At 40.1% G+C, this 25,136-nt stretch overlaps 3 protein-coding genes across 8 annotated transcripts; 2 read left to right on the top strand and 1 right to left on the bottom strand.

The window, feature by feature from the left end:
• Positions 1-1,073: 1,073 nt before the first annotated feature.
• LOC139102795 (uro-adherence factor A) lies at positions 1,074-19,336 on the top strand. Of its 4 annotated transcripts, none has more exons than XM_070656945.1 (18): positions 1,074-1,901; positions 3,097-3,281; positions 3,359-3,555; positions 3,680-10,692; positions 10,824-11,041; positions 11,125-11,431; positions 11,522-11,700; positions 11,821-12,013; positions 12,148-12,383; positions 12,462-12,849; positions 13,158-13,269; positions 13,357-13,699; positions 13,826-13,870; positions 13,949-14,065; positions 14,321-14,429; positions 14,510-16,579; positions 16,803-16,889; positions 18,282-19,336. In XM_070656945.1, the coding sequence occupies exons 1-16, from the start codon at positions 1,757-1,759 to the stop codon at positions 16,522-16,524; spliced, it is 11,802 nt and encodes a 3,933-aa protein (XP_070513046.1). In that variant the 5' UTR covers positions 1,074-1,756; the 3' UTR covers positions 16,525-16,579; positions 16,803-16,889; positions 18,282-19,336. The 4 variants fall into 4 exon arrangements, with proteins under 4 accessions (XP_070513046.1, XP_070513055.1, XP_070513051.1 ...); XM_070656954.1 differs by lacking the exon at positions 18,282-19,336 and having other exon boundaries at positions 14,510-15,379; positions 15,527-16,579; positions 16,803-17,592; XM_070656950.1 differs by lacking the exon at positions 16,803-16,889.
• A 1,006-nt stretch (positions 19,337-20,342) lies between these two features.
• On the top strand, positions 20,343-23,681 carry Galt (Galactose-1-phosphate uridylyltransferase). 3 transcript variants are annotated; one of them, XM_070657036.1, is made up of 8 exons: positions 20,343-20,483; positions 21,051-21,122; positions 21,198-21,367; positions 21,544-21,749; positions 21,822-22,050; positions 22,201-22,417; positions 22,511-22,758; positions 23,235-23,681. In XM_070657036.1, exons 1-7 carry the CDS (start codon positions 20,471-20,473, stop codon positions 22,756-22,758), a joined length of 1,155 nt encoding a protein of 384 aa, XP_070513137.1. In that variant the 5' UTR covers positions 20,343-20,470; the 3' UTR covers positions 23,235-23,681. The 3 variants fall into 3 exon arrangements, with proteins under 3 accessions (XP_070513137.1, XP_070513146.1, XP_070513155.1); XM_070657054.1 differs by lacking the exon at positions 20,343-20,483 and adding an exon at positions 20,899-20,923; XM_070657045.1 differs by lacking the exon at positions 23,235-23,681 and having other exon boundaries at positions 22,511-22,889.
• Uba4 (Ubiquitin-like activating enzyme 4) lies at positions 22,917-25,126 on the bottom strand. Its single transcript, XM_070657024.1, has 6 exons — positions 24,988-25,126; positions 24,552-24,817; positions 24,197-24,410; positions 23,719-24,020; positions 23,159-23,620; positions 22,917-23,081 (listed from the first exon to the last, which is right to left on the bottom strand). The coding sequence occupies exons 2-6, from the start codon at positions 24,748-24,750 to the stop codon at positions 22,930-22,932; spliced, it is 1,329 nt and encodes a 442-aa protein (XP_070513125.1). The 5' UTR covers positions 24,751-24,817; positions 24,988-25,126; the 3' UTR covers positions 22,917-22,929.
• Positions 25,127-25,136: the final 10 nt, after the last annotated feature.

The raw sequence follows: 25,136 nt of genomic DNA, 5'->3' as shown, positions 1-25,136 counted from the left end.
GCATTGGTTGCAGGCGTGATTAGAAAGATAATAGCAGAACGAAAAAGGGTGAGAAAGATAGAGGAGGACGGAAATACTCCCGTGGACGCGGCTTAAGACCGCCAGGTATGACCAGAATTGTATCAAAGTACCCAAAAACCCTTTCCTTTACTGCGAATTAACAATAAAGAGTTGAATTACAGGCGCTTTATATTTATTCGTCCTCAATCTTGCAATAAATTTAGAAAGGAAGGTATTCGTCAGTTGAACTTTCGCTTTTATTTTACAGAATAGTTATGCTTGAACTTCTTTTAATTATTTATTATTCGCGAAGATAATATTTTTCCATAAAATTGATCGATTAATCTAACATAACAATAAAAAAAATGGTTGAAATATTTTACCGCAGAATAAGGTTTAACAAATTCATTAAATGACTTAATTAATTCAGTACATTAATGCTAATCGAGCTAAATCAAGATTTTAATCAAGTAATGCCTATAATATTTTATCAAGATGACAAATAAAAAAAAAAACGTAGGAATCAAAGTTTATGATAAAAATTTATCAACAGTTCTCTCGAATGTACTGAATAATCCGCGGCGAGATTCACTTTTCACGATCGCCAAGCGGGAGATACGAGCCTGGCGCGGTAGCACAATTGTCTAGGTTGAGAACCCTCAGCGTGTTTCCAATCCCGAAGGCGATGTCCAGTGCTGCGTTTCGTCGTCGTCGTGGTGGTCGTATCTGCGCCGCTCGTGCGTACCCGGTGACTCGACGTTCGCGCGGCGTTACATGCACGCTTGTCTAGGACGCTCGCGTCCACTCGGCCCGCGTGATTTCGCGACGGTGCTGGCCTGTGTTCACGCGACATTCGCCCCGGGTGCCTCAAATCCTCGACTAGAATCCGTCGTCGTTGTCGTTGTCGCTGTACCGCCGACGAACGTGCGTGCGTACTTGCGCGCGCGCGCGCTCTCGGCATTGACGAAGCGAGACGTCGGACGCGCGCGCGTGTGTGCGTAATACGTGTGCTGCATGCGTGCCGCGAAGGAAAGAGTGAAAAACGAGAGGGCGAAGGGGGGAAAGAAATGGAAACGACGCGCTTAGAGGCGGCCAGGGTTCGCGCGTTGTGTTCGTGCTCGTGATTTGTTGAGAGAGAAAAAAATCAAGAAACAAAAGCGTAGAGAGGAAGGACAGAGGAGGAACGGAGACAGAAACCATCGCGCGTAGCGCCGAAGGAGGCGAAGAGAGAAAGGCAGAAGCGGCGGCGCTTCTTTTCGCCCGTCTTTTCCCGCGGGAGGGCGGAGGGAGTCGCCTCCGTCTTTCTCTTGCTCCGAGCGCGCGGTTGCTGTCCCCCTCGCGCCCCCTGCTGTCCGCGCTCCGGAGTCCGCAGGTAGAAGAGGCGCGCGGAGACGACGGGCGAGGGCGCGCGCGGCGGCGAGGTAGCGGCGGACGTGGCTGGCGAGGAAGCGGGAAGCGTCGGCGTCGAGACGCCCGGCGAATCGACTACCTGCTGACGGGGTGCCGGCCCTCTAGTTGTGTGTGTGCGCGTTGGTGTTGACGTTTTGGCACTGGTGATCGGCGGGGAAAATGGGACTCGCGGCGGCCGCCTAACGCGATAGCGCGCGTCGCCTGCTTTGACGGCGGTGGCGACGACGGGCGCAACGACGGCGGCAACGGCGGCGACGGTGGCGGCGGCGGCGGCGGTGGTGCTGGCGGCGTTGGCAGCGTTGGTGGTGGTGGCGGCGGGGCCCAACGGCGAGAAACGGTCGGAAAAATGGCGTCCGATAACGAAGCCTCTTGCGCGAGTGACCCAAATTTCGCGGTGATCTGCTCGTTCCTCGGCTGCTTCGGCAAATCCTGCGGCATCATCTACCCGGACATCGCGAGGCTCCAGGAGATGCTCGAGAACACTCAGGAAGGTAGGTCTCCGCGCCAGGTTTCTGTGCCGTTTCTCTCTCTCTTTCTCCCTCTGTCTTTTCCTTTCTTTCTCTCTCTCTTTCCTTCCCTCCCTCTTTCTCTCTCTCTTTCTCTATGCTTGTGTATGTGCTCTCGCGCGCGCGGGAGGAAAGGACGGAAAAAAAAAGAGAGTGAGAGAGAAAGAGAGAGAGAAACAGTGGGAGCCACGGCCGTGTTGCAGCGCGCGCGGAGGGAAGGAAAGAGACGAAACGTGTGAAGAGGTACGGGAAGAAGCGAGAGAAAGAGCGACAGCGACCCGCCCCCGCGAAAGGCCAGTCGTCCAAGCGCGTACTATTAGTTTCCTTCGTACGTCTCTGCTTCGACTGCAAGCCTCGTCTATCCGTTTGTTCTGGTAGTGGTCTGTCTCTTGCTTCCTTCAGCAAGAAACTAAGAACGGCGGGCCGCCGCCGCTTTTTGTTTTGGTGTGTGCGAGCGGCTTGGCGCGAGATATCGCTATAGATGACCGTCCCCTTCCCGCACACCCCTCCCCTACGTTCCGCGCGGTTTCGCGCCGACCTGAGCGGCCTAATAACACGTTCCCTCCGCTTGTGAGGCGTTGCTATTGACAGATACGGCCGCGAGGCCTGAGGGGGGAAAGGGGAAGGTTTTCACGTTGTTGTTGTTCCGCCGCGTGCTGCCACCTTCCTTGTTAGCCCGTCGGTTACACGTGATTACGAGTTTACAAGCGACGCACTTACGCCGTTTCGGCCTCCGGGAAACGTCTCATTGATCCGCGCCAAGTGGGAATCCTAGCCGACGGCCCCTTAACCGTAGAACGCGTAAACAAAGCGGGGCCCAGCTCCTTTGTTCAGCCTTTCATTCAAAGTTTTGGTCTTAAGACGACTTGCTTTCTTTTGGCACTTTAAATTCGAGTTTCAAGATATTTTTTTTTTTTTTTTTTAGGAAGTTTTGCGTTGTGATATCTTATATTAATTTTTGCTTAAACATTATTTTAATTATTTAACGTTATAAATCATTGATTTAACATTATTTTAATTTAATTTATTATAATATTGAATGTTTGAATACATGTTACACTTTTTAAGGAGGCTTTTTTATTCCAATCAAATCTTGTATTTGGATATCTACTGTGTGTATGTGTGTGTGTGCGTGTAAAAATGATTATTTAGTTTTCTTATATATTTGTAATTTTTCTAGTGTCACAAGAATTAATAGATCTGCACATCAAACTGTTGCGCAAAACACGTAAAACCGTGTCACCAGAGAAGTGGGAAAGAGCGCTAGTCAAGTTTTGCCACACATACTCTAATCAGGATGGATGGGAACTTGAACGCTTTGGTTACAAAAAAGCTCGCATTGCTGTTAAACTGCGTTTACTTAAAGTAGTGACATTACGTTTTTTTTCTCACCCATGGAACAATAAATAATTACTTCTTGCTAAATATCTTTTGTATTCTAGGTATTATTGGAAACACAATTTGACTTAAATCAAAAGTTTAAGAACGAGGTAAACAAATTGGCAGCTGATGAGTTACGTGTGGAACCTTTGGGAAGAGACAAAAGTGGATTAGCGTATTGGTGTCAGTTAGACGAAGAGTGCAACATAAGAGTTTATAGGGAAGATTTAGATGAGGAGAATTGGGAGTTAGTAGCTAAGTAAGTCACTTTTTTAATACATTATACGTTGCATATTGAATTAATTACTATTTGTATTGTTATTGATCATTATTTTTTATTATTCTTTATAATTACCAATATTGCATACTATTATTTATAATAGGGATCGTGAAGGTGTTGTTAATCTCATAAATACCCTCTCAAATGGCGAAATTGGACCTATACCAAATAACGAAGACAGCAACAGCTTAGAAATCTCTGAGAAACCTATTATTGACACCGGACAAGTGACAACGTCTCCGAGTTTAGCAGAGGACGAAGTCGTGCAGGAGAACGGTGTCAATGAGATGAAACAGCTACCAAATGGTAGAAGTGACGAATTTGACGAGGAACGAGAACACGATCAAGATCAAGTTCAGAATGATATCGTTAATGAAGCTGAGAAAGAGGAAATTGATGACGAAGAGGAAGATAATGACGTGGAAGACGAGGACACGACGAATGACGAAAGTCCCAAGCAGATTACAGAGGAAGATGATTCTCAAGAAATGGTGCAAACTCTGAGTATAGAATCAAGGTGTACGAACGATTCGTCTTCGTTATCCGCGACTAATTTGAAAAAGATAAACATGAAAGTGGACACAACGCCGGAAGATGCGAGCTACAGAGAGGCTACTGACGAAACGTCTGCTTCCTTAATACCAGAATGTAAATCCTCAGTAACGCATAAACAGACCAGTGCCACAAAAATCGAAGTTGAAGAATCGGCGCCGCTAAAATCTATAGAAACGCCCGTTATCACTTCATCTCCGTTGAAACTGGTGAATATTGTGGACTTGAAGCAACAAATAGAAGAGAAGTTAGTAAGCCCGACGTCTGTTATCGCGCCTTTGAATACGGTGAAAAAACACGAAGCTTCCGACGAAGTGGCAGACTCGGTCATGAAGTCCGTCGAGAAACTGCCCGCTAAAAACAGTTTGCCTTTCTCGTCCACGGATTCTATTTCTGTGGGACACAGTAAGTTATCTGTTAAACCAATTGATCAACTTGCTGCTAATCTCGTAAGGATACAGTCGGAAAAATTAGAGAAGCCAAGCGGACCGAAATCATTGGACAAGATAGCAGAATCTTTAGCGAGATCTAGTGGCATGTTAGGAAATATGGCAAACGGTGAGGATGACAGGCTTCCGCAAGACTTTTGCGCGAGAAATCAATCTGAAAAGTCGTCGACGCACAGAAGTCACAGAGGCATAGACTTATCGACGTCACCGCGCAGTTGGGAAAATGCGAACGAACAAAACAGACCAGTGGATTTCTCGGGAATCGATCTTTCTAGTCGAAAATTGGGAAAAACAGTGGATCTGCCTTCTCCGGGCTACCGGGCTCAAGAGTTCCAGCATCGAGAAATGGATTTGAGCACGAAGAAAGTAAGCAAGCCGGAAATGTCGAATCTACCGTACGACGCGCGTAACGTGATGTTACGTAATCACGTGATGATGGCTGATTTGAATAAGAGACAGATGCCGTTCTCTGCATACGAACCGTATCACAATACAGCTAGATTACCTGCCAAGGACGAGCACAGGTTGCCAGGCTACGCGCTGCTCTCCGATCCCAGCAAAATTACGACGCTGAGAATGAACAACGCGCCGCTGAAGCGCCCGCTAGAAGACGACGACGTGCAGCAGGACATGCTGAAGAGGATAAGAGCGGATGTGATTCCGATCAGAGGTTCTTTAGACAAGAGACCGATGATGAGCGGTAATTGGAGAGACGAGGTGGGTGAAGCTATCGAGGAGCCTATCATGATGGTGCAGGGTGAAGGATCGGGCAGTGACTGCGACGCGGTGAATCCGATTGTTGAAGAGGCTATAGAGGAACCGACGGCTTTTTTCTACGGCGAGGGTTCTGGCGCTGAGTGTGAGACGGGCAACCCCGGCGACGACGCGCCGACTGACAATAAAGAAAGCAACGAATCAAAAACCGAACCTGACTCAGCTACCACGGCGTTGACGCAGAATAAGGTTTTGAACGAGGGCGAGGTGTCCGCGGGTTCGATATTGTCGAACAAAACCCCTGTAAAATTAAATAGAAACTATCCACAGTCTAATGTAAACGTAAATGATAATTATCAAATAGTAGAGTCTATACAAGAGAAGCCAAAGGTCAAGCACACGCTGGGCGTTCAGATAATACCTAAAAGTACAACCGGCTCTGTGAAAAGGCCGTCCAGGTGGGACGTAGGGAAACCGGAGGAGAAAAAAGAATGCGACAGCAGTATCATATCAAACGACGGAAACATATCACTGAAGAAGAGCACGGATAATGAGCTCATTAACGTGGAAAAGAAGTTGAGCGTGGAGTCTGAATCGGCCAAAGCCGGATACGAGAATTCCGCCGACGTGGAACGAAGCGTCAAGTCAGACGATCCTGTAAACGTAGGCAGTGAAAAAGTCGTTGAAGAAAGTGTCAAATTGCAAGTGTCCGACATAAGTTCGGAAAATACAAGTACAATAAAACAGGAAAGTGACTCGAAGTTTCAAGAGCCTGTGCAGTGTGACTCGTCGATATCGTCATGTCAAGCGGACACCTCGCAGAAGCCTGAATCAGATCCTACGGCAGACTCTATCAACACGCAAGACTTATCTGATTCGAGTAGCGTGACCTCACGCGAGCCAGACACTCTCGAAGTAACGAACAATGAATGCAAACGAGCGACCGCATCTCCGCCGAGATTTTTTTTTGGTCCCAACTGCATCTCATATACTTCGAAAACCGACGAACTGGGATCCCAGGTGGGACAAAGTCTGACCACGTCCGTTTGCGAGAAAACGGACACTGTGCAATACGAATGCGTGTCTTCATCAAAACTGTCGGACGATACGGTCCACTCCGACTACAAGACAGAAGATTTTGACTTGGCGCGAACAAATAATAACTCACTGAAATCAGACCTGTTTACTTCGGAATCTGACGTTTCGTGCGGGAACAGCAAGGATGTGGAAAAGATCGAGACGCCAAGTAAGTCGAGGGATCAACCTTCAAAAGAAGACACGTCCAATAGCTTGACAGAATCGAATAGTCAACCCGATGCTGCTGACTTGTCTCTCGCGCCGATTGAAACAGAGACGAGCGAAGAATCGAGCGCACAGGAACCCGTTTGTTCTAAAGAAATGGAAAAAGACGATTGTGCAAATGTGCACGCGAGTGTCACGTCAGAAACGATAACTGAAAATGAAAGTATTAATGAAAGTATACCTGAGGAAAACACAAATAAAATCAGTTCGAACAGCGAGGACAATATTCAACCGACAGAAAATAAGAATGTTGAACCATCGGAATGCGATCAGTCTGTGGATTCTGGAAATCTAAACGCGGAGATTCAAAAAGATTCTTGCAAAGGATCGGACGACGAATCGCAGCTGTTGAACGATAAAGAGGAGAAGGATGAAAAAACGCTGGCTGACGACTGTAAAAGCGAAACTGATTATCAGTCGGATAACGTTTTTAAAGAGGAGCAGAGCAGGATTGAATCCGAGATGACGGCGCATTCATCTATGTCGGTGAATTCGCAGGCAGAACTAGCCGATCTCAGAGAGTTCGAAGACGTGAATAATTCGAGCGAACCGTTGGAATCTACGAATGTAACGAACGCTGCGAGTTATCGAGAGGTAAACAGGCTCGAAAGGACCGATCTGGACTCCATCGGGGAGAGCTGCGACAAACAGAGTGATAAAAACGATAATTTCTCCGAAATCGATGGCCAGGAGGATCATTCGACTGATACGGACAACGAGAAAATGAAAGGCACGACTGGCTCCGACGCCGACTCGCTATGCGTGAATTACGATAAGAACAGCGAGAGAACTGACGCGTTATCGGACGTGGGAACGCAGGATGACGGGTCGGGTGATTCCGAGGAAATTAAAGACAAACGATTGAACGATGTACAAGTCAACGACACCGTATTTGATGTTAATTCCGAGGCGCATCTTCCTGAAAACTCTGTAGTAACTAGTTCGGAGTCCGTTCAAGAAAGTGATAAAAACGATGTAGTTCCTATTAGCAGTTCAGACGATATCTCCGTGCAAGACTCTTCGTCCCAGGAGAGTGAACCCGCGCGAGAGGACGATGAAAAAGTTGAAAATACCTCGTCTGAAACTGACAAGCCTTCTACGTTCAATATTTCGCCTGCAACGGTGCCTGAAACGAATGTCTTTGAACTGTCAAAGTCCGATATTGCTGATACTGCGAAAGAAACGAGCTCGCCTGATTTAGCTCAGTCTGCGAGCGAGCACGTCGACAACGCGTCTGAAAATCCCAGTTCTTGCGTCGACCAAGACTCGAATGGCGAAATGGTCATAGACGAACATATATCCGAGTCGAATGAGTCATTTAAACAAATCGAGGAAACTGCAACGAGTAGCGAGCAACCAGAAGAGGCAACGCCAAAAGAAGAAACGTCAACAGAACTGAAAAAAGAATCGAAAGAACCTCCAGTTGTTGCAATCATTGAGCATGAGTCGAGTCGGTCCGAGACCGATTTATCAACGACGAAAATCGTCTCTTTGGAGAAAGAAAAGTCTGAGATTTTCACGGAGAGCAAAACCGACAACGATTTAGAAGAACTGACGGCGAAAAACGATAATGAAACTTGCAACGCCGAGAAACAAGACACGGTAATTATAAAGGATGTTTGCGAAATTGATAAAAGTGAAGGAGTCACCGATAGCTCGGTTACGGAAAAATCAGAGACAAACGCGACAGCTGTAATTTCTGAACAATCGGAAGCAAACGCCATAGACGTAATTTCTCAGGAACCACAAGTAGACGTAGTGAATGTTAGCAAGCAGTCACTAGTCGCGAATTATGATAGCGATTCGAATGATAACGGTAGCGACGACGTCTTTGAGTCTGATATGCAAATGAACGAGCCCAAGGACAACGCCGTTTCTACAATAGAGAAAGAAACGAGTGAAAAACAAGACGAAAAGTTGCTTGACCAAAAAGAAAAAGACGTCGATAGCACAAATTTAATTTCTGACATGCCTGAAGAACCAATCGAGCAGTCCGTCGAACAATTAAAGCCTTTAGAAACGAAAGTCGATGAGATATTAAATAAAGATGAAATAGTTGTAGAGGAAGACATTAAAATTAAAGAACAAAAATGTGTTGATGAGACACAGATTCAATCTGTTTATAATAACATTGAATATTCGAACGACCAATCGATATTCTTAAATAAGGATGATTTTCAAGAAGAAACAAATATTTCTGTTCTTAACGATTCGAAAATGTTGGAAGTATCAGATGTGACGAAGCTTCCAGTAGCCATAACTGAAGAGACTACCGAATCTTTTCAAAGCAAAAGCTTCGAGGCGCCCGTCAGTCATAATGAAAAAACGAAGGAATATTTTAATAATTCGATTGATAACATGAAAATGGTGCAAGACGTTCAAAACGCTATCGAAACGATAGAAAAGGCAGATTTAACATCTGAAAACGTTATCGATTTCAGCGAAAGCGAGACAAATAAAGTTACAAAGATTCCGCTTGCCCAAGAAAGCGCAGAATTTAATGCAGAAATTAATGATAATCAGGTGACCGGCGTTTTCCACGTGATAGAACAAGAAAAAAATATAGACGAGAAATTAAATGTTAATTTAGATACTGAGAATATCACAAGGTCAAAAAATGTGAATGAACTTATTACCGAAGAACTGCCTGTCCCGTGTAAGAGATTCAAAGAAGACTTCGCGGACTGTGGTAACAAAGACAATAAGTGGGACGCAAAATCGCAAGAGGAATGTCTAGCTAAGCCGTTTTCGGAGAAGGTAAACTTGTCACCGATTCAGGCAGAATCGACCGTCATCCCGGCGAAATTAGATAACACTTTAGACACGGATAAATCGCACGCGTGGAAAACCGAGAACGCAAGTTCGGAAGGGACCGTGTCTTCGTATTATTCAAATTCGATGCCCGCGAAGATGGATAATGTCAATAACTTGGATAGTTGCAACAATCAAAATGAGCCTTTTAGTATAAACATGAATGTAAATAAAATTACAGAGAATTTCCACAAAAGCGAGCCTTTGGACGCAAATAACGAGTCAACGTTTTCCGCTCAAGAAAATATTTCGGAAGTCGATACTGTAAAACCTGATCCCAAGAAAGAAGCCAGTAAAAGGCTGATTGAGACTTCAGACGCAGAAGACGTTCCTCCGTTAAAAAAGCCTCCATGTCTGGAAATCGACGAGAAAATTTTAGAAAATCTAAGCTCCGACGTGCAGACGTCCAAAACTTCGGAGATGTCCAACGAGACCGAAAATTTGAAACCGCAGATCGAGGATGAGACAAAAGTGCCAACGATTTCCTCGACGCAATTGTTTCAAAACGATTTCAGCATGGTGAACGATTCCGCGGTTATCGCGCCGGTAGAAGACACGAAAAAGATAGAGCTGGAAATTGTAAATGTGAAAGAGTGCTCAGAGATTCATGATATTGAAATGAAAAGTTTCTCCGCAGCCTCTGAAGATTCTGATGGCGTGGACAATGAAAATATGTTAGACGTGCCACAAGAAGAGGCGGATCCATTAGCATTAAGCGATGACGAGACTCTGAAAAACATCACGGAGAACGTGTCCGACGCTTCCAAGATAAGTATTCGCGTGAAGCCCGCGACTGATCTTGCTTATGAAGGCTGGAAATTAGACAGCACTATCGACACGCCGAAGGTTTCACGCAAGCGGCGGAACAGCGCGAACGAATCGAACTCCGAGGATGGAGCTGCGAAGCCAGAGGACGAGGAAATTATGGGCGGCAAGAGAATGAAATTGCGCGCGAAACGTATGCCTGACAAGGAATTGCGGAAGTCCATCGAGGAAAGTCGCGGGGTGGCGGTGAGCTCCGAAGATGAAGCTGTGAAATGTGATCTCGATAATACGATGGAGCACACCAACAAGGACAGCAACGATCCGACTACGATGCAGACGATGGTGATTGATAAGAAAATTAGAGGTCGCCCAAGGGGTAGACGGAGGCGCGGTCACCGTGGCTTCGGACGTCCTAATCGGCCAAAACACACAGAGTTTCAGGGCGATCAAACGTCGCCCAGCGTTCACCCTGATGGAACACCCAACGATTCTCTAAATGCGACACAGAAAAAGCGGAAAAAACGTAAGTAGATAAATATAGTTGGTGCGCGTGAAAATTCGTGTTAGTAAAAACCTGTTAATTATTTAAAAACTTTGTTTTATTTTGGTTAGATTAGGTTTCTTTTTATTGTTATTAATTTTTTTTTGTTTTAGGAAAAATGGTATTAGGCTTAGAAATAGGTAGAGATATCTCGCTGGAAACGGATGGGCCAACGGCAGAACAGCAAGACGAGACGCCCGTTAGGCAATCGAGAAGAATAGCACAATTGAAAATAAAAGAGCAGGCGGACAGGCGCAGAATCGAAGAGGAAACTATGCGTGAAATAGAAGAGAAAAAAGAATCGGAGAAGAAAAAGAGAAAGAAACAAAAGGTATGTTGATAATTGAATATCTCGTTTTGTTAATTGAAAAATAGTAATTAGAATTTGTATAAATTATTATTCGTGTTGTGTAGCCGGAAAGCGAGGAAGAAATTGTTTTAATAAAGGAAATTGAAAAAGAGAAAAAGTCTATAAAGAAAAGCCGAAAGAGAAAGAAAAAGAAGATGCTTGCCAAATTTAACGAATCGAATCCATGGCAAAGCTCGTCCGGATCTAGTAGTGATGAAGAAAATGAGAATGAAGACGAAGAAGACGAAGACGAAGATATAGAGAGCGAAGGATCCTTATTGTTTAAAAGCGACCATGAGTTTTCACCTGAAAGTGATCTCGAGAAGGATCAAGAATCTGAACCGTTACGACGTGCTAGAACAGCACAAAAAGGTAAGTTCTCTACCAGAGAAACATTTAATGGAATTAAGTGCAATTAAATATAATTTTTCATACGATTAAATTGTATTTCTTTTTTATTAGCTCAAAGTGACATTGAGGAAGCCGAAGATGAATATGCTTGTCAAAAATGTGGCAAGGCTGATCATCCCGAATGGATTCTTCTCTGTGATTCTTGTGACAAGGGTTGGCACTGTTCGTGTCTCAGGCCAGCTCTTATGCTTATACCCGAAGGCGACTGGTTTTGCCCACCGTGTCAGCATGTACGTTTAATTTTTTTTTTTTTTTTTTTTTTTTTTTTGTAACATTACTTTGTAAATTGTCTGAATATAAAAATTACATTATTTTTGCATAATTCTATACTTATTACATTCTTTTTTTAGACATTATTGGTGACGAAATTACAAAAAACTCTAAAAACACTGGATCAATTGACAAAACGACACGAGAATGAAGTACTGCGAAAGAAACGATTAGCGTTTGTTGGTATAAGTCTGGATAACGTACTTCACAAAGGTGAAGGACAACGTGGATCGAGAGCAGGATCACAAGCATCCAGTCAAGATTCGGATAACGGTGAGCGTCATGTATTTTATATTACAGTTTATATTTCGTTCTTTTAATTTAATTTACATTAGATAAATAATATTATCAGATAATTCAAAAATAATTATCGTTGTAGTATACGCGATATTAATTTATTTTTTCAGAATCTTCAGAATCTTCTTCGTCGGCCTCCAGCTCTGAAACATCAAGCAGCGAAGAAAGCGAACCAGTTTATCAATTACGAGAACGTCGGTGTGCTAGCACTTATAAATTTAATGAATATGACGATATGATTAACGCCGCGATTCAGGATGAAGTTGAGGCGGTTCAAGGTGCTGGTAATCAAGGAAGAGGCAAAGACATTGCCACGATAGTTAACGCGGAAAAGGAAGAAGCACAGGTAGATAAAAATAATTAAATATGTAAACTACATAAATACAATATTGTGAAATTATTGTTATATTTTTTTATTTTACAGGCTGAAGCATTAAAGATGACGCAATTAGAAGAGGACAAAGATGATGTAGAATCAAAACCGGAAAAGGAAAGCGATGAAGAATATAAAGTCGAGAACGAAGAGATTATGGATGACATGGAGGAGGAACAAACTATGGCTGCTAGAAAATTGTTAGCGCGCAAGAAACATAGGAAACTGAATAGTCTCGATATAAGTAGCGAGGATGACCCGGATAGTGACGAGGATTTCAAGGGTTCAAGCTCGGACGATGAGGAAGACTTCGAAGACCATATTACATCATCCGATGACAGTACCTTTGACGTAAAGCGTCGTGGTAGAAAAGGCGATTCGCGTCCTGTTAGAAGATCCACGAGAGCACGCATGACTAGAGCTTATGATGAAGATTTTAGTAAGTTTTGGCAGTTTCTATATTTTTTATTTTATTATTATTTTTTATATTTTATTATATAGTTTTTAATTCTTTAATTACTTACAAACTAAGATATAAAAGTCACGTTATGTATATTTTGTACAAAATTTTTCAAAATGTTAAATTTTTATTTAAAGTAATTAAAATTATTTTAAAGTAATTACAATTGAATTTGTGCAGTTAATCTACAAGATTATAAATTTAATTTTAAAGAATTATTATTTGATAATTAATAAATTTAATAATTATTAGTTAAATTTAAATTTCTAAATAAATGTTATTTGTAGTTAACGATGACAGCGATGATAGTGACCGACCAAAAAGAAAGAAATCACGATCCATGTGGGGAGATTCAGATAGCGAAGATAGCGATAATTCGTGGAGGCAGAGAAAGAAAAAGTACGAAATAAAATAAATAATACATAATATTAAAGATAACATTAAAAGTTGTACAGAAAAATATTTAAATTTTTTTAATTATTACAGAAGCAGAACAATATCCACATCTAGAGTCAGGACAATGCCCAAAACGAAGGGCAAGAAGAAAAAAAAGAGAAAACGCATAATAGAATCTGATAATCAAAGTGAGAACGACGAAGATGACGAGCCAAAAGTGGAAGAACAATGTGAACCTAATTTACCAGATTTTAACACCACTTTAAATGAAATGTTGGACGTTGATAAACAGGAGAATTTTGAAACTGCTCCAAGTGAAAGCAACGTTGAAATAAAAGATGAGACGTTGCAAGAAGCAGTAGTAGCTTCTGATATTCCGATACCACAGATTCAACAACCGTCAGAAATAGTGCCAATTCAAAAAATCAAAAAAGTGAGTAAATTTTAATTAAAATGTTGAAACAAATTTAATATATATAATAGTTTTATTACCCTTGCGGAGTACACCCGGACCTCCGCTCCGGTTGAAACAAATTTAATATAAAATATTATTTTTTAGGATATTGTACCTAAACCAAAAAAGACTCCCGGTATTAGACGAAAGGTGGGTTTTGTGTTTTTATTTAATGGCCAATTATGTTTAAAGTTTTAAAAAATAGTAATCCATTTTTATTATTTATAGATTATTTATGGCGGACTTCCGGATGAGAGCAAACGGGAAGAGGAGGAAATATTAAGCAGACGGACTCGAGGACGAAAAATCAATTACCGAGAGGAGATGGCATCTGATAGCGAGGAGGTTGGTGACTTTTTGATTTTAATCTTCTATGGGCCCATGTTACTTTTAGGTTATACGCTAATATATTGACATTTTACCAAATAATTTTAGTTTTTTTCATAAGATGAATTTTTTTTATCCGCATAATAAATTGAGTATAATTAGGTAATAATTGTTTATTTTCCGTTCCATATATTATTTTATATTAAAAGAAAATTCGGCCCATAGAAGGTTAACGAAATTATCACGTGTATCTAAATTTTAATTCTTTTATAGGAGTTGAAAAAAGCATTAATGATGAGGAAAGCTGGCGAAAGTGAAGACGAGTTTGTGGTAAATGAGGCCGATGACATAAATGATGACGGGGAAAAGGATTCTGATTCAGGTAACCTTATATTAAATATTTTATACAACGTAAAAATAGAAATAACGATTATTTATAAATTTAAATTTAAATGTTTTTAGGAGATGTTTATATTCCTAAAAAAGATGCCCTAAAATTTAAAAATAAGTCGCCAAAATCTAAAAGACGTAATAACAGAAGTCCTGGAGCGAAACGTAAATCGTTGTCCGATGACGTACCGAAGCAGAGGAAAAAACCCGGACCGAAACCCGGAAGCAAGAATAGAGGGCGTAAGAAAAGGGACGACATTGACGGAGATATGATTGGCTCAGTTATGGATAATCCTATTGGCGATCTAGTCTCTAAGATGGACGACACTCTTCCAGATAACGTTGGGCTTACTGGCACAACAATGTCGGTAGCGAGTTCGTTTACCGGAGACGTTCCCGAAGGATCTCTTACTGGTCTTGGTGCCGGAGAGCTAGCTGAGTTAGACGACGAACAACTCGAACAGATGATGGACGAAGAGTACGGGCGGCGACAGTTAGAGCTTGCGGCGATCGAAATTGCCAAGAAAAAGAAGAAAGAGGAACGAGAAGCCAAAAAATTAGAGAAAGCGCGATTGAAGGCCTTGGAGATACTAGCAGCGGAAAGACAGAGAGATCCCAACGCGCCCGAAGGAACGGATGGCGAGGTACCTAAGAAGAAGAAGCGTGGACGTCGCAGCAAAGCTGAAATACTCGCCGAGCAAATGCGCAGGGATGGCGCTCCGAATCTGGGCATTGCATCAACGGCTATTGGTGGAGTGGGGACACCGGACGGCGTGACGAATATGTCACACATGAATCCAGCTACTTTATCTACAGGGCTGACTCCGGACAGCGACAGAAGCATTGAGAGAGGACACATGCCTCTTATGACCGGACCTGACGGGCAGCTTTTTAATCCAGATGGCACGCCGGTGAAGCCGAAACGACGTGGCCGTGGCAAGGGTAAGAAGACTCTTGCGTTGGAGGCGGCTAGAGCGGCGGAAGCAGCGGCTAAAGCCGCGGCTGAAGCTGGCCTGATTGCCGGCATGGGTACTGACTCGAATTCAGACATGAAACAGAACGATATACCAAATATTCTTCCTACGCCAGGTAGTAGCACATCTGGTTCTGCACCTTCTACACCACCGGCGAGTGCTGTGCCAACACCAGGGCCTCCGTCAACGCAGCCATCAAACTCACAGCCAGTTTACCCATCGCTACCCGGACAGCAATCTTCCGTCATCACAAGAATGCTACAATCTCAACCGGTGTCCAGCACTCCACAGTCGTTCACCGCAGCGGCAGCTGCGATGGGTCACAAGTATTTTAGTGGGCCCAACGCTGGCGGACAGATGATGGGCGGTCCGCGAACGGGATACGAAATGCAGCCGCGTGCTAGAATCCCGTCGCCTTATAGACAGGCGGGACAAACGTCTATTCCACCGCATTTCGCCGCGGTCAGATCGGGCACGCCGCCAATGCGTATGCGAGTACCCGGGCCGCAGATGTATCACACGCCGCACCATCCGATGGACCCGTCTCCATCGGGCGGCGGACCGATTTCTATTAGCAGTAGAGATCGCAGTTCGCCTTTGGCGCCCGGCGGACCGGCGATGATTCCACCGTCAGCCGGCAGTCCTCTGGCCAAGGGAGGCCCGACACCGCCGCCACCTCCGCCGTACGTACGAGGTGGTCCGCCGATGGCCAGGTTCGCCGAAAATCCTATGGGACCCAGACATCAGATACCACCGTTCACCAATGCCTCGCCCGTCAACCACAACATGCAGCAGCCTTCACCACCCCCCAACCGACCGCCCGGTAACTTTTCACCGTATCATCCGCCTCCTCCTCCCAATTATCACTACGGTGCCTACCCGCCACCTCCGCCGATGTCCACGGCGGATGACGCAGCCGCTTACCAAAGCTCGCCGTATCCTTCGGAGCACTTTTCTTCTCCGGCAGATAACCAGCCGGCGATCCAAGGACCACCGCCGCCCCAGGCGGGGCCGCAGCAATCGCATCCGAACGACGAAGACCACGGCACCGGTGAATTCGGTGGGCTGGTGTCTTACTTCAGTAGCCAACGAGAGGACGATCTTGATTCGTAGCATGAGTGAGAACTTGGCCAACCCTGAATAATTAGGTAGAGGGAAACGTGCCCAGGTAAGATTGCAACTTTTGCTACAGAGGAAAAAGCGGCAACGCGAATGCGAATGGAGTACGGATTTTCTAAAGATAATTTTTTTTTTATTTTTTTTTCTTTTTTTTTCTTTTTTTTTTAATATCTTAGCGCGCGTCACGTGGAGAAATAAAGTTGTAGAGTCTTCCTCTTCGACCTCTAAAGCAAATAGTTGTTCTGTAGTTTTTGCACTTTTTATGCCGCCAGAGGCAGATCTGAGGTTGGCCAAGTGTAGAGAACAAGAGCGGAGTGATAGAACAGTGAAAGCAGGGCGGAGCCTATTTTCTAAGAGTTGTAAGTTTTCTGTAATTAGTTTTTGATTCAATTGGATTTGTATAATTACGAAATCGCGAGCTCTAGCGAGCGGTCGCCTCGTCCAAGAGATAACAAAGCGAAAAATCTGACCAGAACCATTTTTCACCGTTATTCCTCAGTGTAATCCACTAAATCGAGCGGGGCTTCTTTCCAGAATGGAATGGGACGTTTATTCGCCGTAAAGTAGTAGTGTGTCCCCGCGTGGAAAGCAGGAAAGGAGAAACTGAATCTTTAATAATGACCGAGAAGAAAATAAAAGTTATTGAGTGGTTTTGAACGACACATCGTTAATAACATGTACATATTGTAAATACTCCGTAAGTCCTTTAGATTATATATTACATGTATTATATATATACACACATAACACGTGCAGTCGTGCAGATTATTACAAAAAAGAAAAAAAAATGGATTTAGTGCGGAAGGGGCACAAATGTAATATTTAAATTTAATTCAAAGAAACGACATCTGAATATAATAAATTAACAAATGGTGTGAAAACTATTACTATAATTATTTATAAAGAAGAAGATTAAGAATTTATGATAGGCAGTATATTGTATTTTACAAATTTTACTTGATAATTCTATGAGAAAACCATTAAATATAGTTATATTGGAGAACAGGAGGCTGCTTCAAGTGTATCCTATGTGAGAAATAAATAGAATGGATTTTAACAGAACCAGCAGTTAGCGTAATTGGCAAGGCATGGAGAAATTTCATTACGTCATAGCATGCAATTATTTAACATTATTTTATATAGTTATTATTTGTTTATACTCGTGCAAGTTTTTTTATTTTTTTTTTTATTGTAATACTTTGCATTCTTCTTCAAACAAATAAAAATATATAAAAGTTATTATTACATACTCATATATTTATAATTACATAATCATAGTTTTTATAATTTGATTTGGCATTAAATAATTTTAATTTGAAATTAGATTATATTTTATTTAGTTAAACTTATAAATATCTGATGCTTTAAGAAGTCCCATTGAAAGACCACCTGAAGTTTCTTTCTGCACTCGCAGCTTGTATCGGCATTTATATTCTATCAATTAACATTTACATTGAAAGTCGTTGTACATCTCTAGAGAATCTAAATCTGGTTTACTGTAAGAACGATATAAATGTCCAAGAGATATTTTGAAAGAGCGCTAATCAAAGTCTTTCTTGGATTCATTTCATCAACTTGAATTTATAATTTATTTTTTATATGTATATACTATTTTATTTTTTTTTTTAACGTGTTTTCAACTGAAGATTATTTTGGCATGTTATTATTAATAACAAAAGAAAGCTCGTGATTTATTAAAGTTTACACTGTTAATTTTTTGTTTTCTATATTATGTAATTAATTTGTATTAGGGCCAACTGCGAGATGTAGATATCGGCTTAAGTCAAGATGATAATCAGTCAATCTGGAGTGCATGAAGAAGGTTTAAATAAGTCAGAATCTTCCCTGGGACAGACGCAGTTACACTGGTGGCTGGTGATCGCGATACTGAGCTTCAGTTTTTCAAGTCTTATCGAATCAGCCTCCTGCTCTTTGAAGCTAAGGCCGCTAGTGGCCGCGTGCGACGGACAAGAAAAAAAAACATGTATCTGTTTAGTTATCACACGTACATGCATACCTAATATAAATAGAAGCTATATGAATAAACGAGAAAAAAAAAGATATTACATTATCTTAGAATTAGCTTGCTTGGGAGAGTTTCCTTTACTACGTTGAACGTCTTGCGACCGGATCGAACGGTTCTGCGCATATACCCACGTGCGAAACGCCCGGCAAACATGTACACAGACTCTACATGCCGTATAATGTAATAGAAAGGGTTTGCTACCACTAATTTTATTATTTTTACACCTATTGCGAGGTATACCGATTGTACGCATTTGGACGTACAATCACTATCGTCTTCTTCTTTAGGCACAGCATGTCTTTGGGGCCGCCGGTTCTTAGGCTGCGCCTCGAGGAACCGACTTGATCATATTAACAATTATTACTGTTTTTTTTTTCTTTTTTTTTCTTTCTTTCATGTGCAATCGGCAGGCGCGACTCGCCTGCAGTCTTATATATCGACGGCAATTTGTAAACGGTAGTTGTAGAGATGTATTTGTATCGCCCCAAGTTGTTGAACTCGACGTTGTACATTCAGCGAGATCTCTATCATTCTCTCCCTCTCAATGATAAGCTTCTGATGATCTGTAATGCGAGAATCGGTTATTAGAAGCGACGATTGTTTAGGAACATCTGAATAATTAGCGTTCTGTACTTTTACTTTAAGCATGCTCTTGTGGGAGTCGAATAAGTGATACCTATACGGATTATTTCAAGTTCCAAATTTGGTATCGGGATTATTAATACGGCCAGATCGTTGTTTGTCCAGAGCGAATTCAGATTAAACCTAGCGAACGTCGAATATTGCAACAAAATTCTGGCAATATTCCAACGTTGCTGCAACGATATTGCAATATTGACGCAATATTCGGTGCTTGCTAGGAACAATAATTGTTCAGTACTAAATTTATTAATAAAGAATCGCTGATAATACGTGAGGTCTTTATAAATATGGATAAAAATGTATGTGCCGAGATGTTTGATTCGGGGACACTTTCGCGTTTTTTTTTTTTTTTTTTTTTTTTTTAAATTTGTATTCTTTCGTATGCAGCAAAATGCATGTGAGATATTCAGCGAGATTATTCTCTGTTGTTTGTATGCGATAGAATACTTCGTATCGCAATGATTGTTGAGTAATAGTCAGGCTTAACAAGAAATTGAGCGATACGAAGAACGACCCGAGCACGATCTTTTTTCAGAAATTTACATAAAAAAATTCGTGGGAGCGTTGATATACGTACGGTTTACTCATCTTTGCCTTTCCAGGTCTTTCCTCGAGGCGTGAATTAGCGAAGTGGCTCATTAAGACAATAGTAAATATGGTGCAGTTTAGCTTTTTCTTTTGATAAGGGTCTAGACCAAACGCAATTATATTACATGTTGTAGCCTAAACAAAAGAATTTTGTAATAAAATTCAATATATTGAAATAATACCGGCGAATCTTCTGGTTGTTTTTCTCTATTTAATTTAAAGATGTAGAAAATTATAAGATACATTTGTGTTAAATTTGTTCGATTAAACTTTGCTTTATTGTCTGATTAAATTTTGCTTTTTATCTTTTTGCCGTATTTTATCTTATTAATTATTAACTTTATCTTATTTTATTTTTAAAATGTCTGATTTATATTTTAGTCATACCAAGTCTAAATGTATTTCGCTTAATTAAATTCATACAATACACGTGGTTTAATTAGCATATGTATCCCCCACCATTAAACTGTCTGCTTGGATCGCGCATAAGCAAATGTCGACTGATCATTTTCCGGTACTTTTCGGTATCTTGTAAGGTTAGGCAATGCATTCGTTCGCTTCTTATCTGCAAAAACAAAAAAAATACAGGTCATATAAACACGAGAGGAAAGTGATGTCGATATACGCTCATTAAATTTATCAAACTTTGTTGCGGGCCAGTCGTTCGTCGAGCTCTTCTGTACAATGTCAGTAAAAGGTAAGCGTGATCAGTACCATGTCACATTTTAATATTTAGTATTACTTATTAATTTTAATACAAACTTCACTAGTAGTTTTATGCAAAGTATTCTCCCAAAAGGTTTTCTCTTCTCCCCCCCTCCCCCAAGATAATATGTATTTTATTTGGTTATGTATTTTATTTAATTTTATGTCAAATAACGAAGAATGAATATGAGATTCTATGTGATAATTAGATTCACCTTCAACCTGAAACGTTAGGCAGAAAAGAAAAAAATTATGTAACACAGAATCCTGATGCCTACTCTATTACGTAATACTTGCCTTCTCATTGACGTCAAAACTTAGATAACTTTGTCTTGCAATGTCATTCTATCTTTTTCTAACATTTATTAAACAATGAAGATAGAATAATCTCACAAGTGACAATTATCTGAGCTTTGGTGTAAATGGGAAGCAGTAAATATCTACTGCATAAATGCAGCATGTAGCTGTTCTTGCAACACTCTTCTTTTAGATGTTACAAGAAATGTTTATAATAGTAATTAGAATTATCTAAAACAATGTCTAATTTTATTTGTAATAGGTGATGGATCGCAAAACGTATATAGGATGAAAGAGGCATCGAAAAATACAGCGTCGGCATTTGATGCCACTGGTAAAGTACATGTAACCATTCTTTAATCCATCTAATATTTAATAATCTTTCTAATAAAATTTAATTGTATTTCAGATCATCAACATATAAGATACAATCCGTTGAGAGGAGAATGGGTGCTGGTATCACCACACCGCATGAAAAGACCTTGGGGCGGTCAAATAGAACCCACGACGAATGAAGACCTTCCAGATTACGATCCTAATAATCCTCTTTGCCCAGGAAATATCAGAGCCAATGGAAAAGTAAGCCAGTTTTTTTATTGTATTTAATATAAAAATAACATTTTGCTGTTTTGACTTTTATATTTAAAATATCAAAATTTAGCGTGTATGTTAACAGCTTTCTGAAAATTAGTTTTATATTTTTTGATCGCTTTGTTATTATTAAATTATTAAACAATTGTTATTTTATATTACAGGTAACGCCAATGTATCAGAATACATTCTCGTTTGTTAACGATTTTCCCGCTTTATTAGAATCAGTACCAGATCCACCAGAGCCAGAAGATGAACTGTTCCAAATACGATCTGCTAAAGGTACCTGCAAAGTAATGTGCTTTCATCCAAAATCGAATGTAACGATAGCGCTGATGAAAACAAATGAAATTAAGGAAGTAATAAAACAGTAAGTAAAATTCAATAAACGCATTTTATGTTTGTCACTTTTTTGAAAGATAAATACTACGAAATGTAACAGGTGGATATTCGAGATGCTGGAATTGGGTGAAAAATGGACCTGGGTCCAGATATTTGAGAACAGAGGCGCTTTGATGGGTTGCAGCAATGCACATCCTCACTGTCAGATATGGTCTAGTTCCTTCTTGCCAAATGAAATTAGAATAAAAGACGAGTACCTCAATGATTATTATAAACGTCACAAGAAGCCTCTTCTTATAGATTACATGCAGAAAGAAGTTATAAAAAAGGCTAGTTACAAATTATATATATATATATATATATATATATATATATATATATATATACGACAAAATTCAAGGGGATAATTTGCTTCTAGCATTTAGAATGATTTACCGTTTAAATAATTCGATGTTGAACTAACGTAATTTTTTTTACAGGAGCGCATTGTGATAGAGAATCGAGATTGGATAGTTGTAGTACCATTCTGGGCAGTTTGGCCGTATGAAACGATGGTGTTGCCCAAAAAACAAGTGGCGAGAATGCAAGATTTGTCAGATAGTGAGCAAGAATCTCTAGCCGTCACCATGAAAAGATTATGTACAAAATATGACAATCTCTTTCAGTGCTCTTTTCCATATTCAATGGGATGGCATGGTAAAAAGAAAGATGATTAATACTTTATTTATAATCTTTATGTAGCATTTAAGTTTAACCCAGTTAATATCTATTGATTTATTGACATTAAAGGTGCTCCCACGGGTCCATTTCTGCACGATGATTATCCATATTGGACTTTTCATGGGATATATTTGCCACCTTTATTGCGATCTGCTACCATTAAGAAATTCATGGTTGGCTATGAGCTTTTAGCTCAGGTGCAGAGAGATCTAACACCAGAACAGGCAGCAGAAAAACTAAGGAATTTACCGGATATTCACTATAAGAATCCGGAAACTAGTTTAACTGTGGAAGAAATAAAAAAATATTCTAATTAAGTATGTAAATAAAATATATACTTTTATTTTTTCAATAATCAAATATGTATGAATTTATAAAATATGATATCAAATTCTATACCATATCAATAATAATGTTGTTTTCAACAGTAATAAAATATTAAAACATATTTTAATACATTTTTATTTAATATCGTATATATTAACATATTAATATTTGGGAAATGTTTTATCTATCTTGTTGCTCCAAGCATGGATACCTCCAATTATATCTTTTATTTTCAAATTATCTTCGGTGAATATTGTTTTTAAATACTGAGTTGCTTTTTGTGAATCATTACCACGTCTGCACATCAGATATACTGAAAGAATACATACAGTTCGAAATTAATAACAAAAAATAACATAAAGAATTATAATGTAGATAAAGATATCTTACAATTTGCTGAATTGTATTTTTCTTTCACTTTTTTAATATTGTCATTTAATAATTCTAAATTATGATTCTTGCTCAGTTGCAGGAAAGGAATGTTAATGGAATTTTTCAAGTGACAGATTTCGTACTCTTCAGCCGAACGTACGTCAATTAATATATGCGATTTTGAATCGATGATTTGATTATACTCTTCAACTGAAATTCTGTCTTCTCTCTTCAGTAAATTTAAGTTAGGTTCCTTGTCATTAGCTTTAGCGCCGCAAAATTGTTCGTAATCTATCAATTCATGTATAACACGGTGCTCCCCGCAAATCATACAGTCTGCTTTCTGTGGGCGTAAACGTACATTGTGGAATTTAGTTTCCATACCGTCAAACAACAAAAGTCGTTTCGAAGTCACGTCAGGCATGTCAAGTATTATCTTCAACGTTTCCAGCGCTTGTAATACACCAATTGTACCCACGGCTAGTGTTTCGCGGTATGAAATTAAGAAAAATAAATTAACGTTTTATTACATATATATTAATATGATATGCAAATATAAAAATAAATGGAAGAATTACCTGCACCGAGAACGCCTCCATCTCCACAGTTAGTGACAGTTTCCGGTGGTGGTGGTTTAGGAAATATACATCTGTAGCAAGGGCCATTGTTATAATTAAATACGGACAAGTGCCCTTCAAACCTTAATGCTGATCCCGAAACCAATGGCTTACCACTCAAAACACATGCATCGTTCAACAGGTAACGAGTAGCTACGTTATCTGTAGCGTCAATTACAATATCGTAATTTTTTATGATATCTAAAGCATTATTACTGTCCAGCTGAATTTTATACGGAGTGATTTTTACATAACTATTTAGCCTATAAACATAATACAAAACAAGTCATTTTAAATAATTCTATCACGCGGAAAATTTTTTAATTAACCAAACATTGAGATTATTATATATTATTTATCTGTAAAAAAAATCTTTACGTCTACGTCCACAAAATAGCATCACTTTTGCTTAATTATAAAATTAATATACAATTTTTACCGATTAAGACTTTCGGCTGCTGCAACCACTTTTGCAGAGCCGACGCTTCTTTCTGTATACAATAATTGCCTATGAAGATTGTTTATTTCAACGTCGTCATAATCTACTATGCCTAGGTGGCCAACACCAGCACATGTCAAATATAATGCTGCAGGACAACCAAGACCACCAGCTCCCACAATGAGTACAGAGCTGTTCTTTATTTTTTTTTGACCTAACAAAAATCGGATATTGTCTGATATGTTTAGTACAATAATTAGTCATATAGTTATATTTTATAAGAAGCAATATTTTTATAGTTATAATAATTATATAATATATTTTATGACGCGAATCTTTTATATGTAGCATATACCTTTTACTCCTACTTCTGTTAGAAAGATCTGCCTGCTATATCTACAAATTTCGTCATTAGTCAAACCATTTTCTAATGTAATTTGCCTTTCATGCCTTAAATGAGCCAATTCGGCTTCTTTCACGTGCAACAGCTCACGTAACTTTGTAATTTCTGCTACTAAGTCATCTTCACGTTTGTTCATTGATACATTGTCCATTGCACAATCGTGGCCAAAATAATTCAGACGTAAGTATATTTTTTAGATGAACCGTTTGACTATATTTCTGCAAAAGTAAAAGATATAATTATTCTGATATTATTTAGTTGAAACAAGATTTAACAAATAGAAATCCGCATTAAAGGCCTAACTAATATTATTAACAAAATAAATTATATATAAAATTTATTTAAGACATTTAATATATATAAGCTCGTATTTATATCAGCTAAGTACCTCGAGTTTATTATTTAATCTTTCGTTAAAGAAGTATCTTTCATCCATAAAGATTGTTAAAAACAACGGCTTTTAGGTTAAAAACTTTGTTTTTATTTGATCGAGTGGCGAGCATGGTAATAGTGACGGTGCCGTCGTCTTCGGCAATT

The sequence above is a fragment of the Cardiocondyla obscurior genome, linkage group LG01 (assembly GCF_019399895.1).
Source record: "Cardiocondyla obscurior isolate alpha-2009 linkage group LG01, Cobs3.1, whole genome shotgun sequence".
In the NCBI taxonomy this organism is placed as follows: Eukaryota; Metazoa; Arthropoda; class Insecta; order Hymenoptera; family Formicidae; genus Cardiocondyla; species Cardiocondyla obscurior.
Note: the sequence above shows the minus strand (reverse complement) of the source record. Positions and strands in the feature narration are given on the sequence as shown.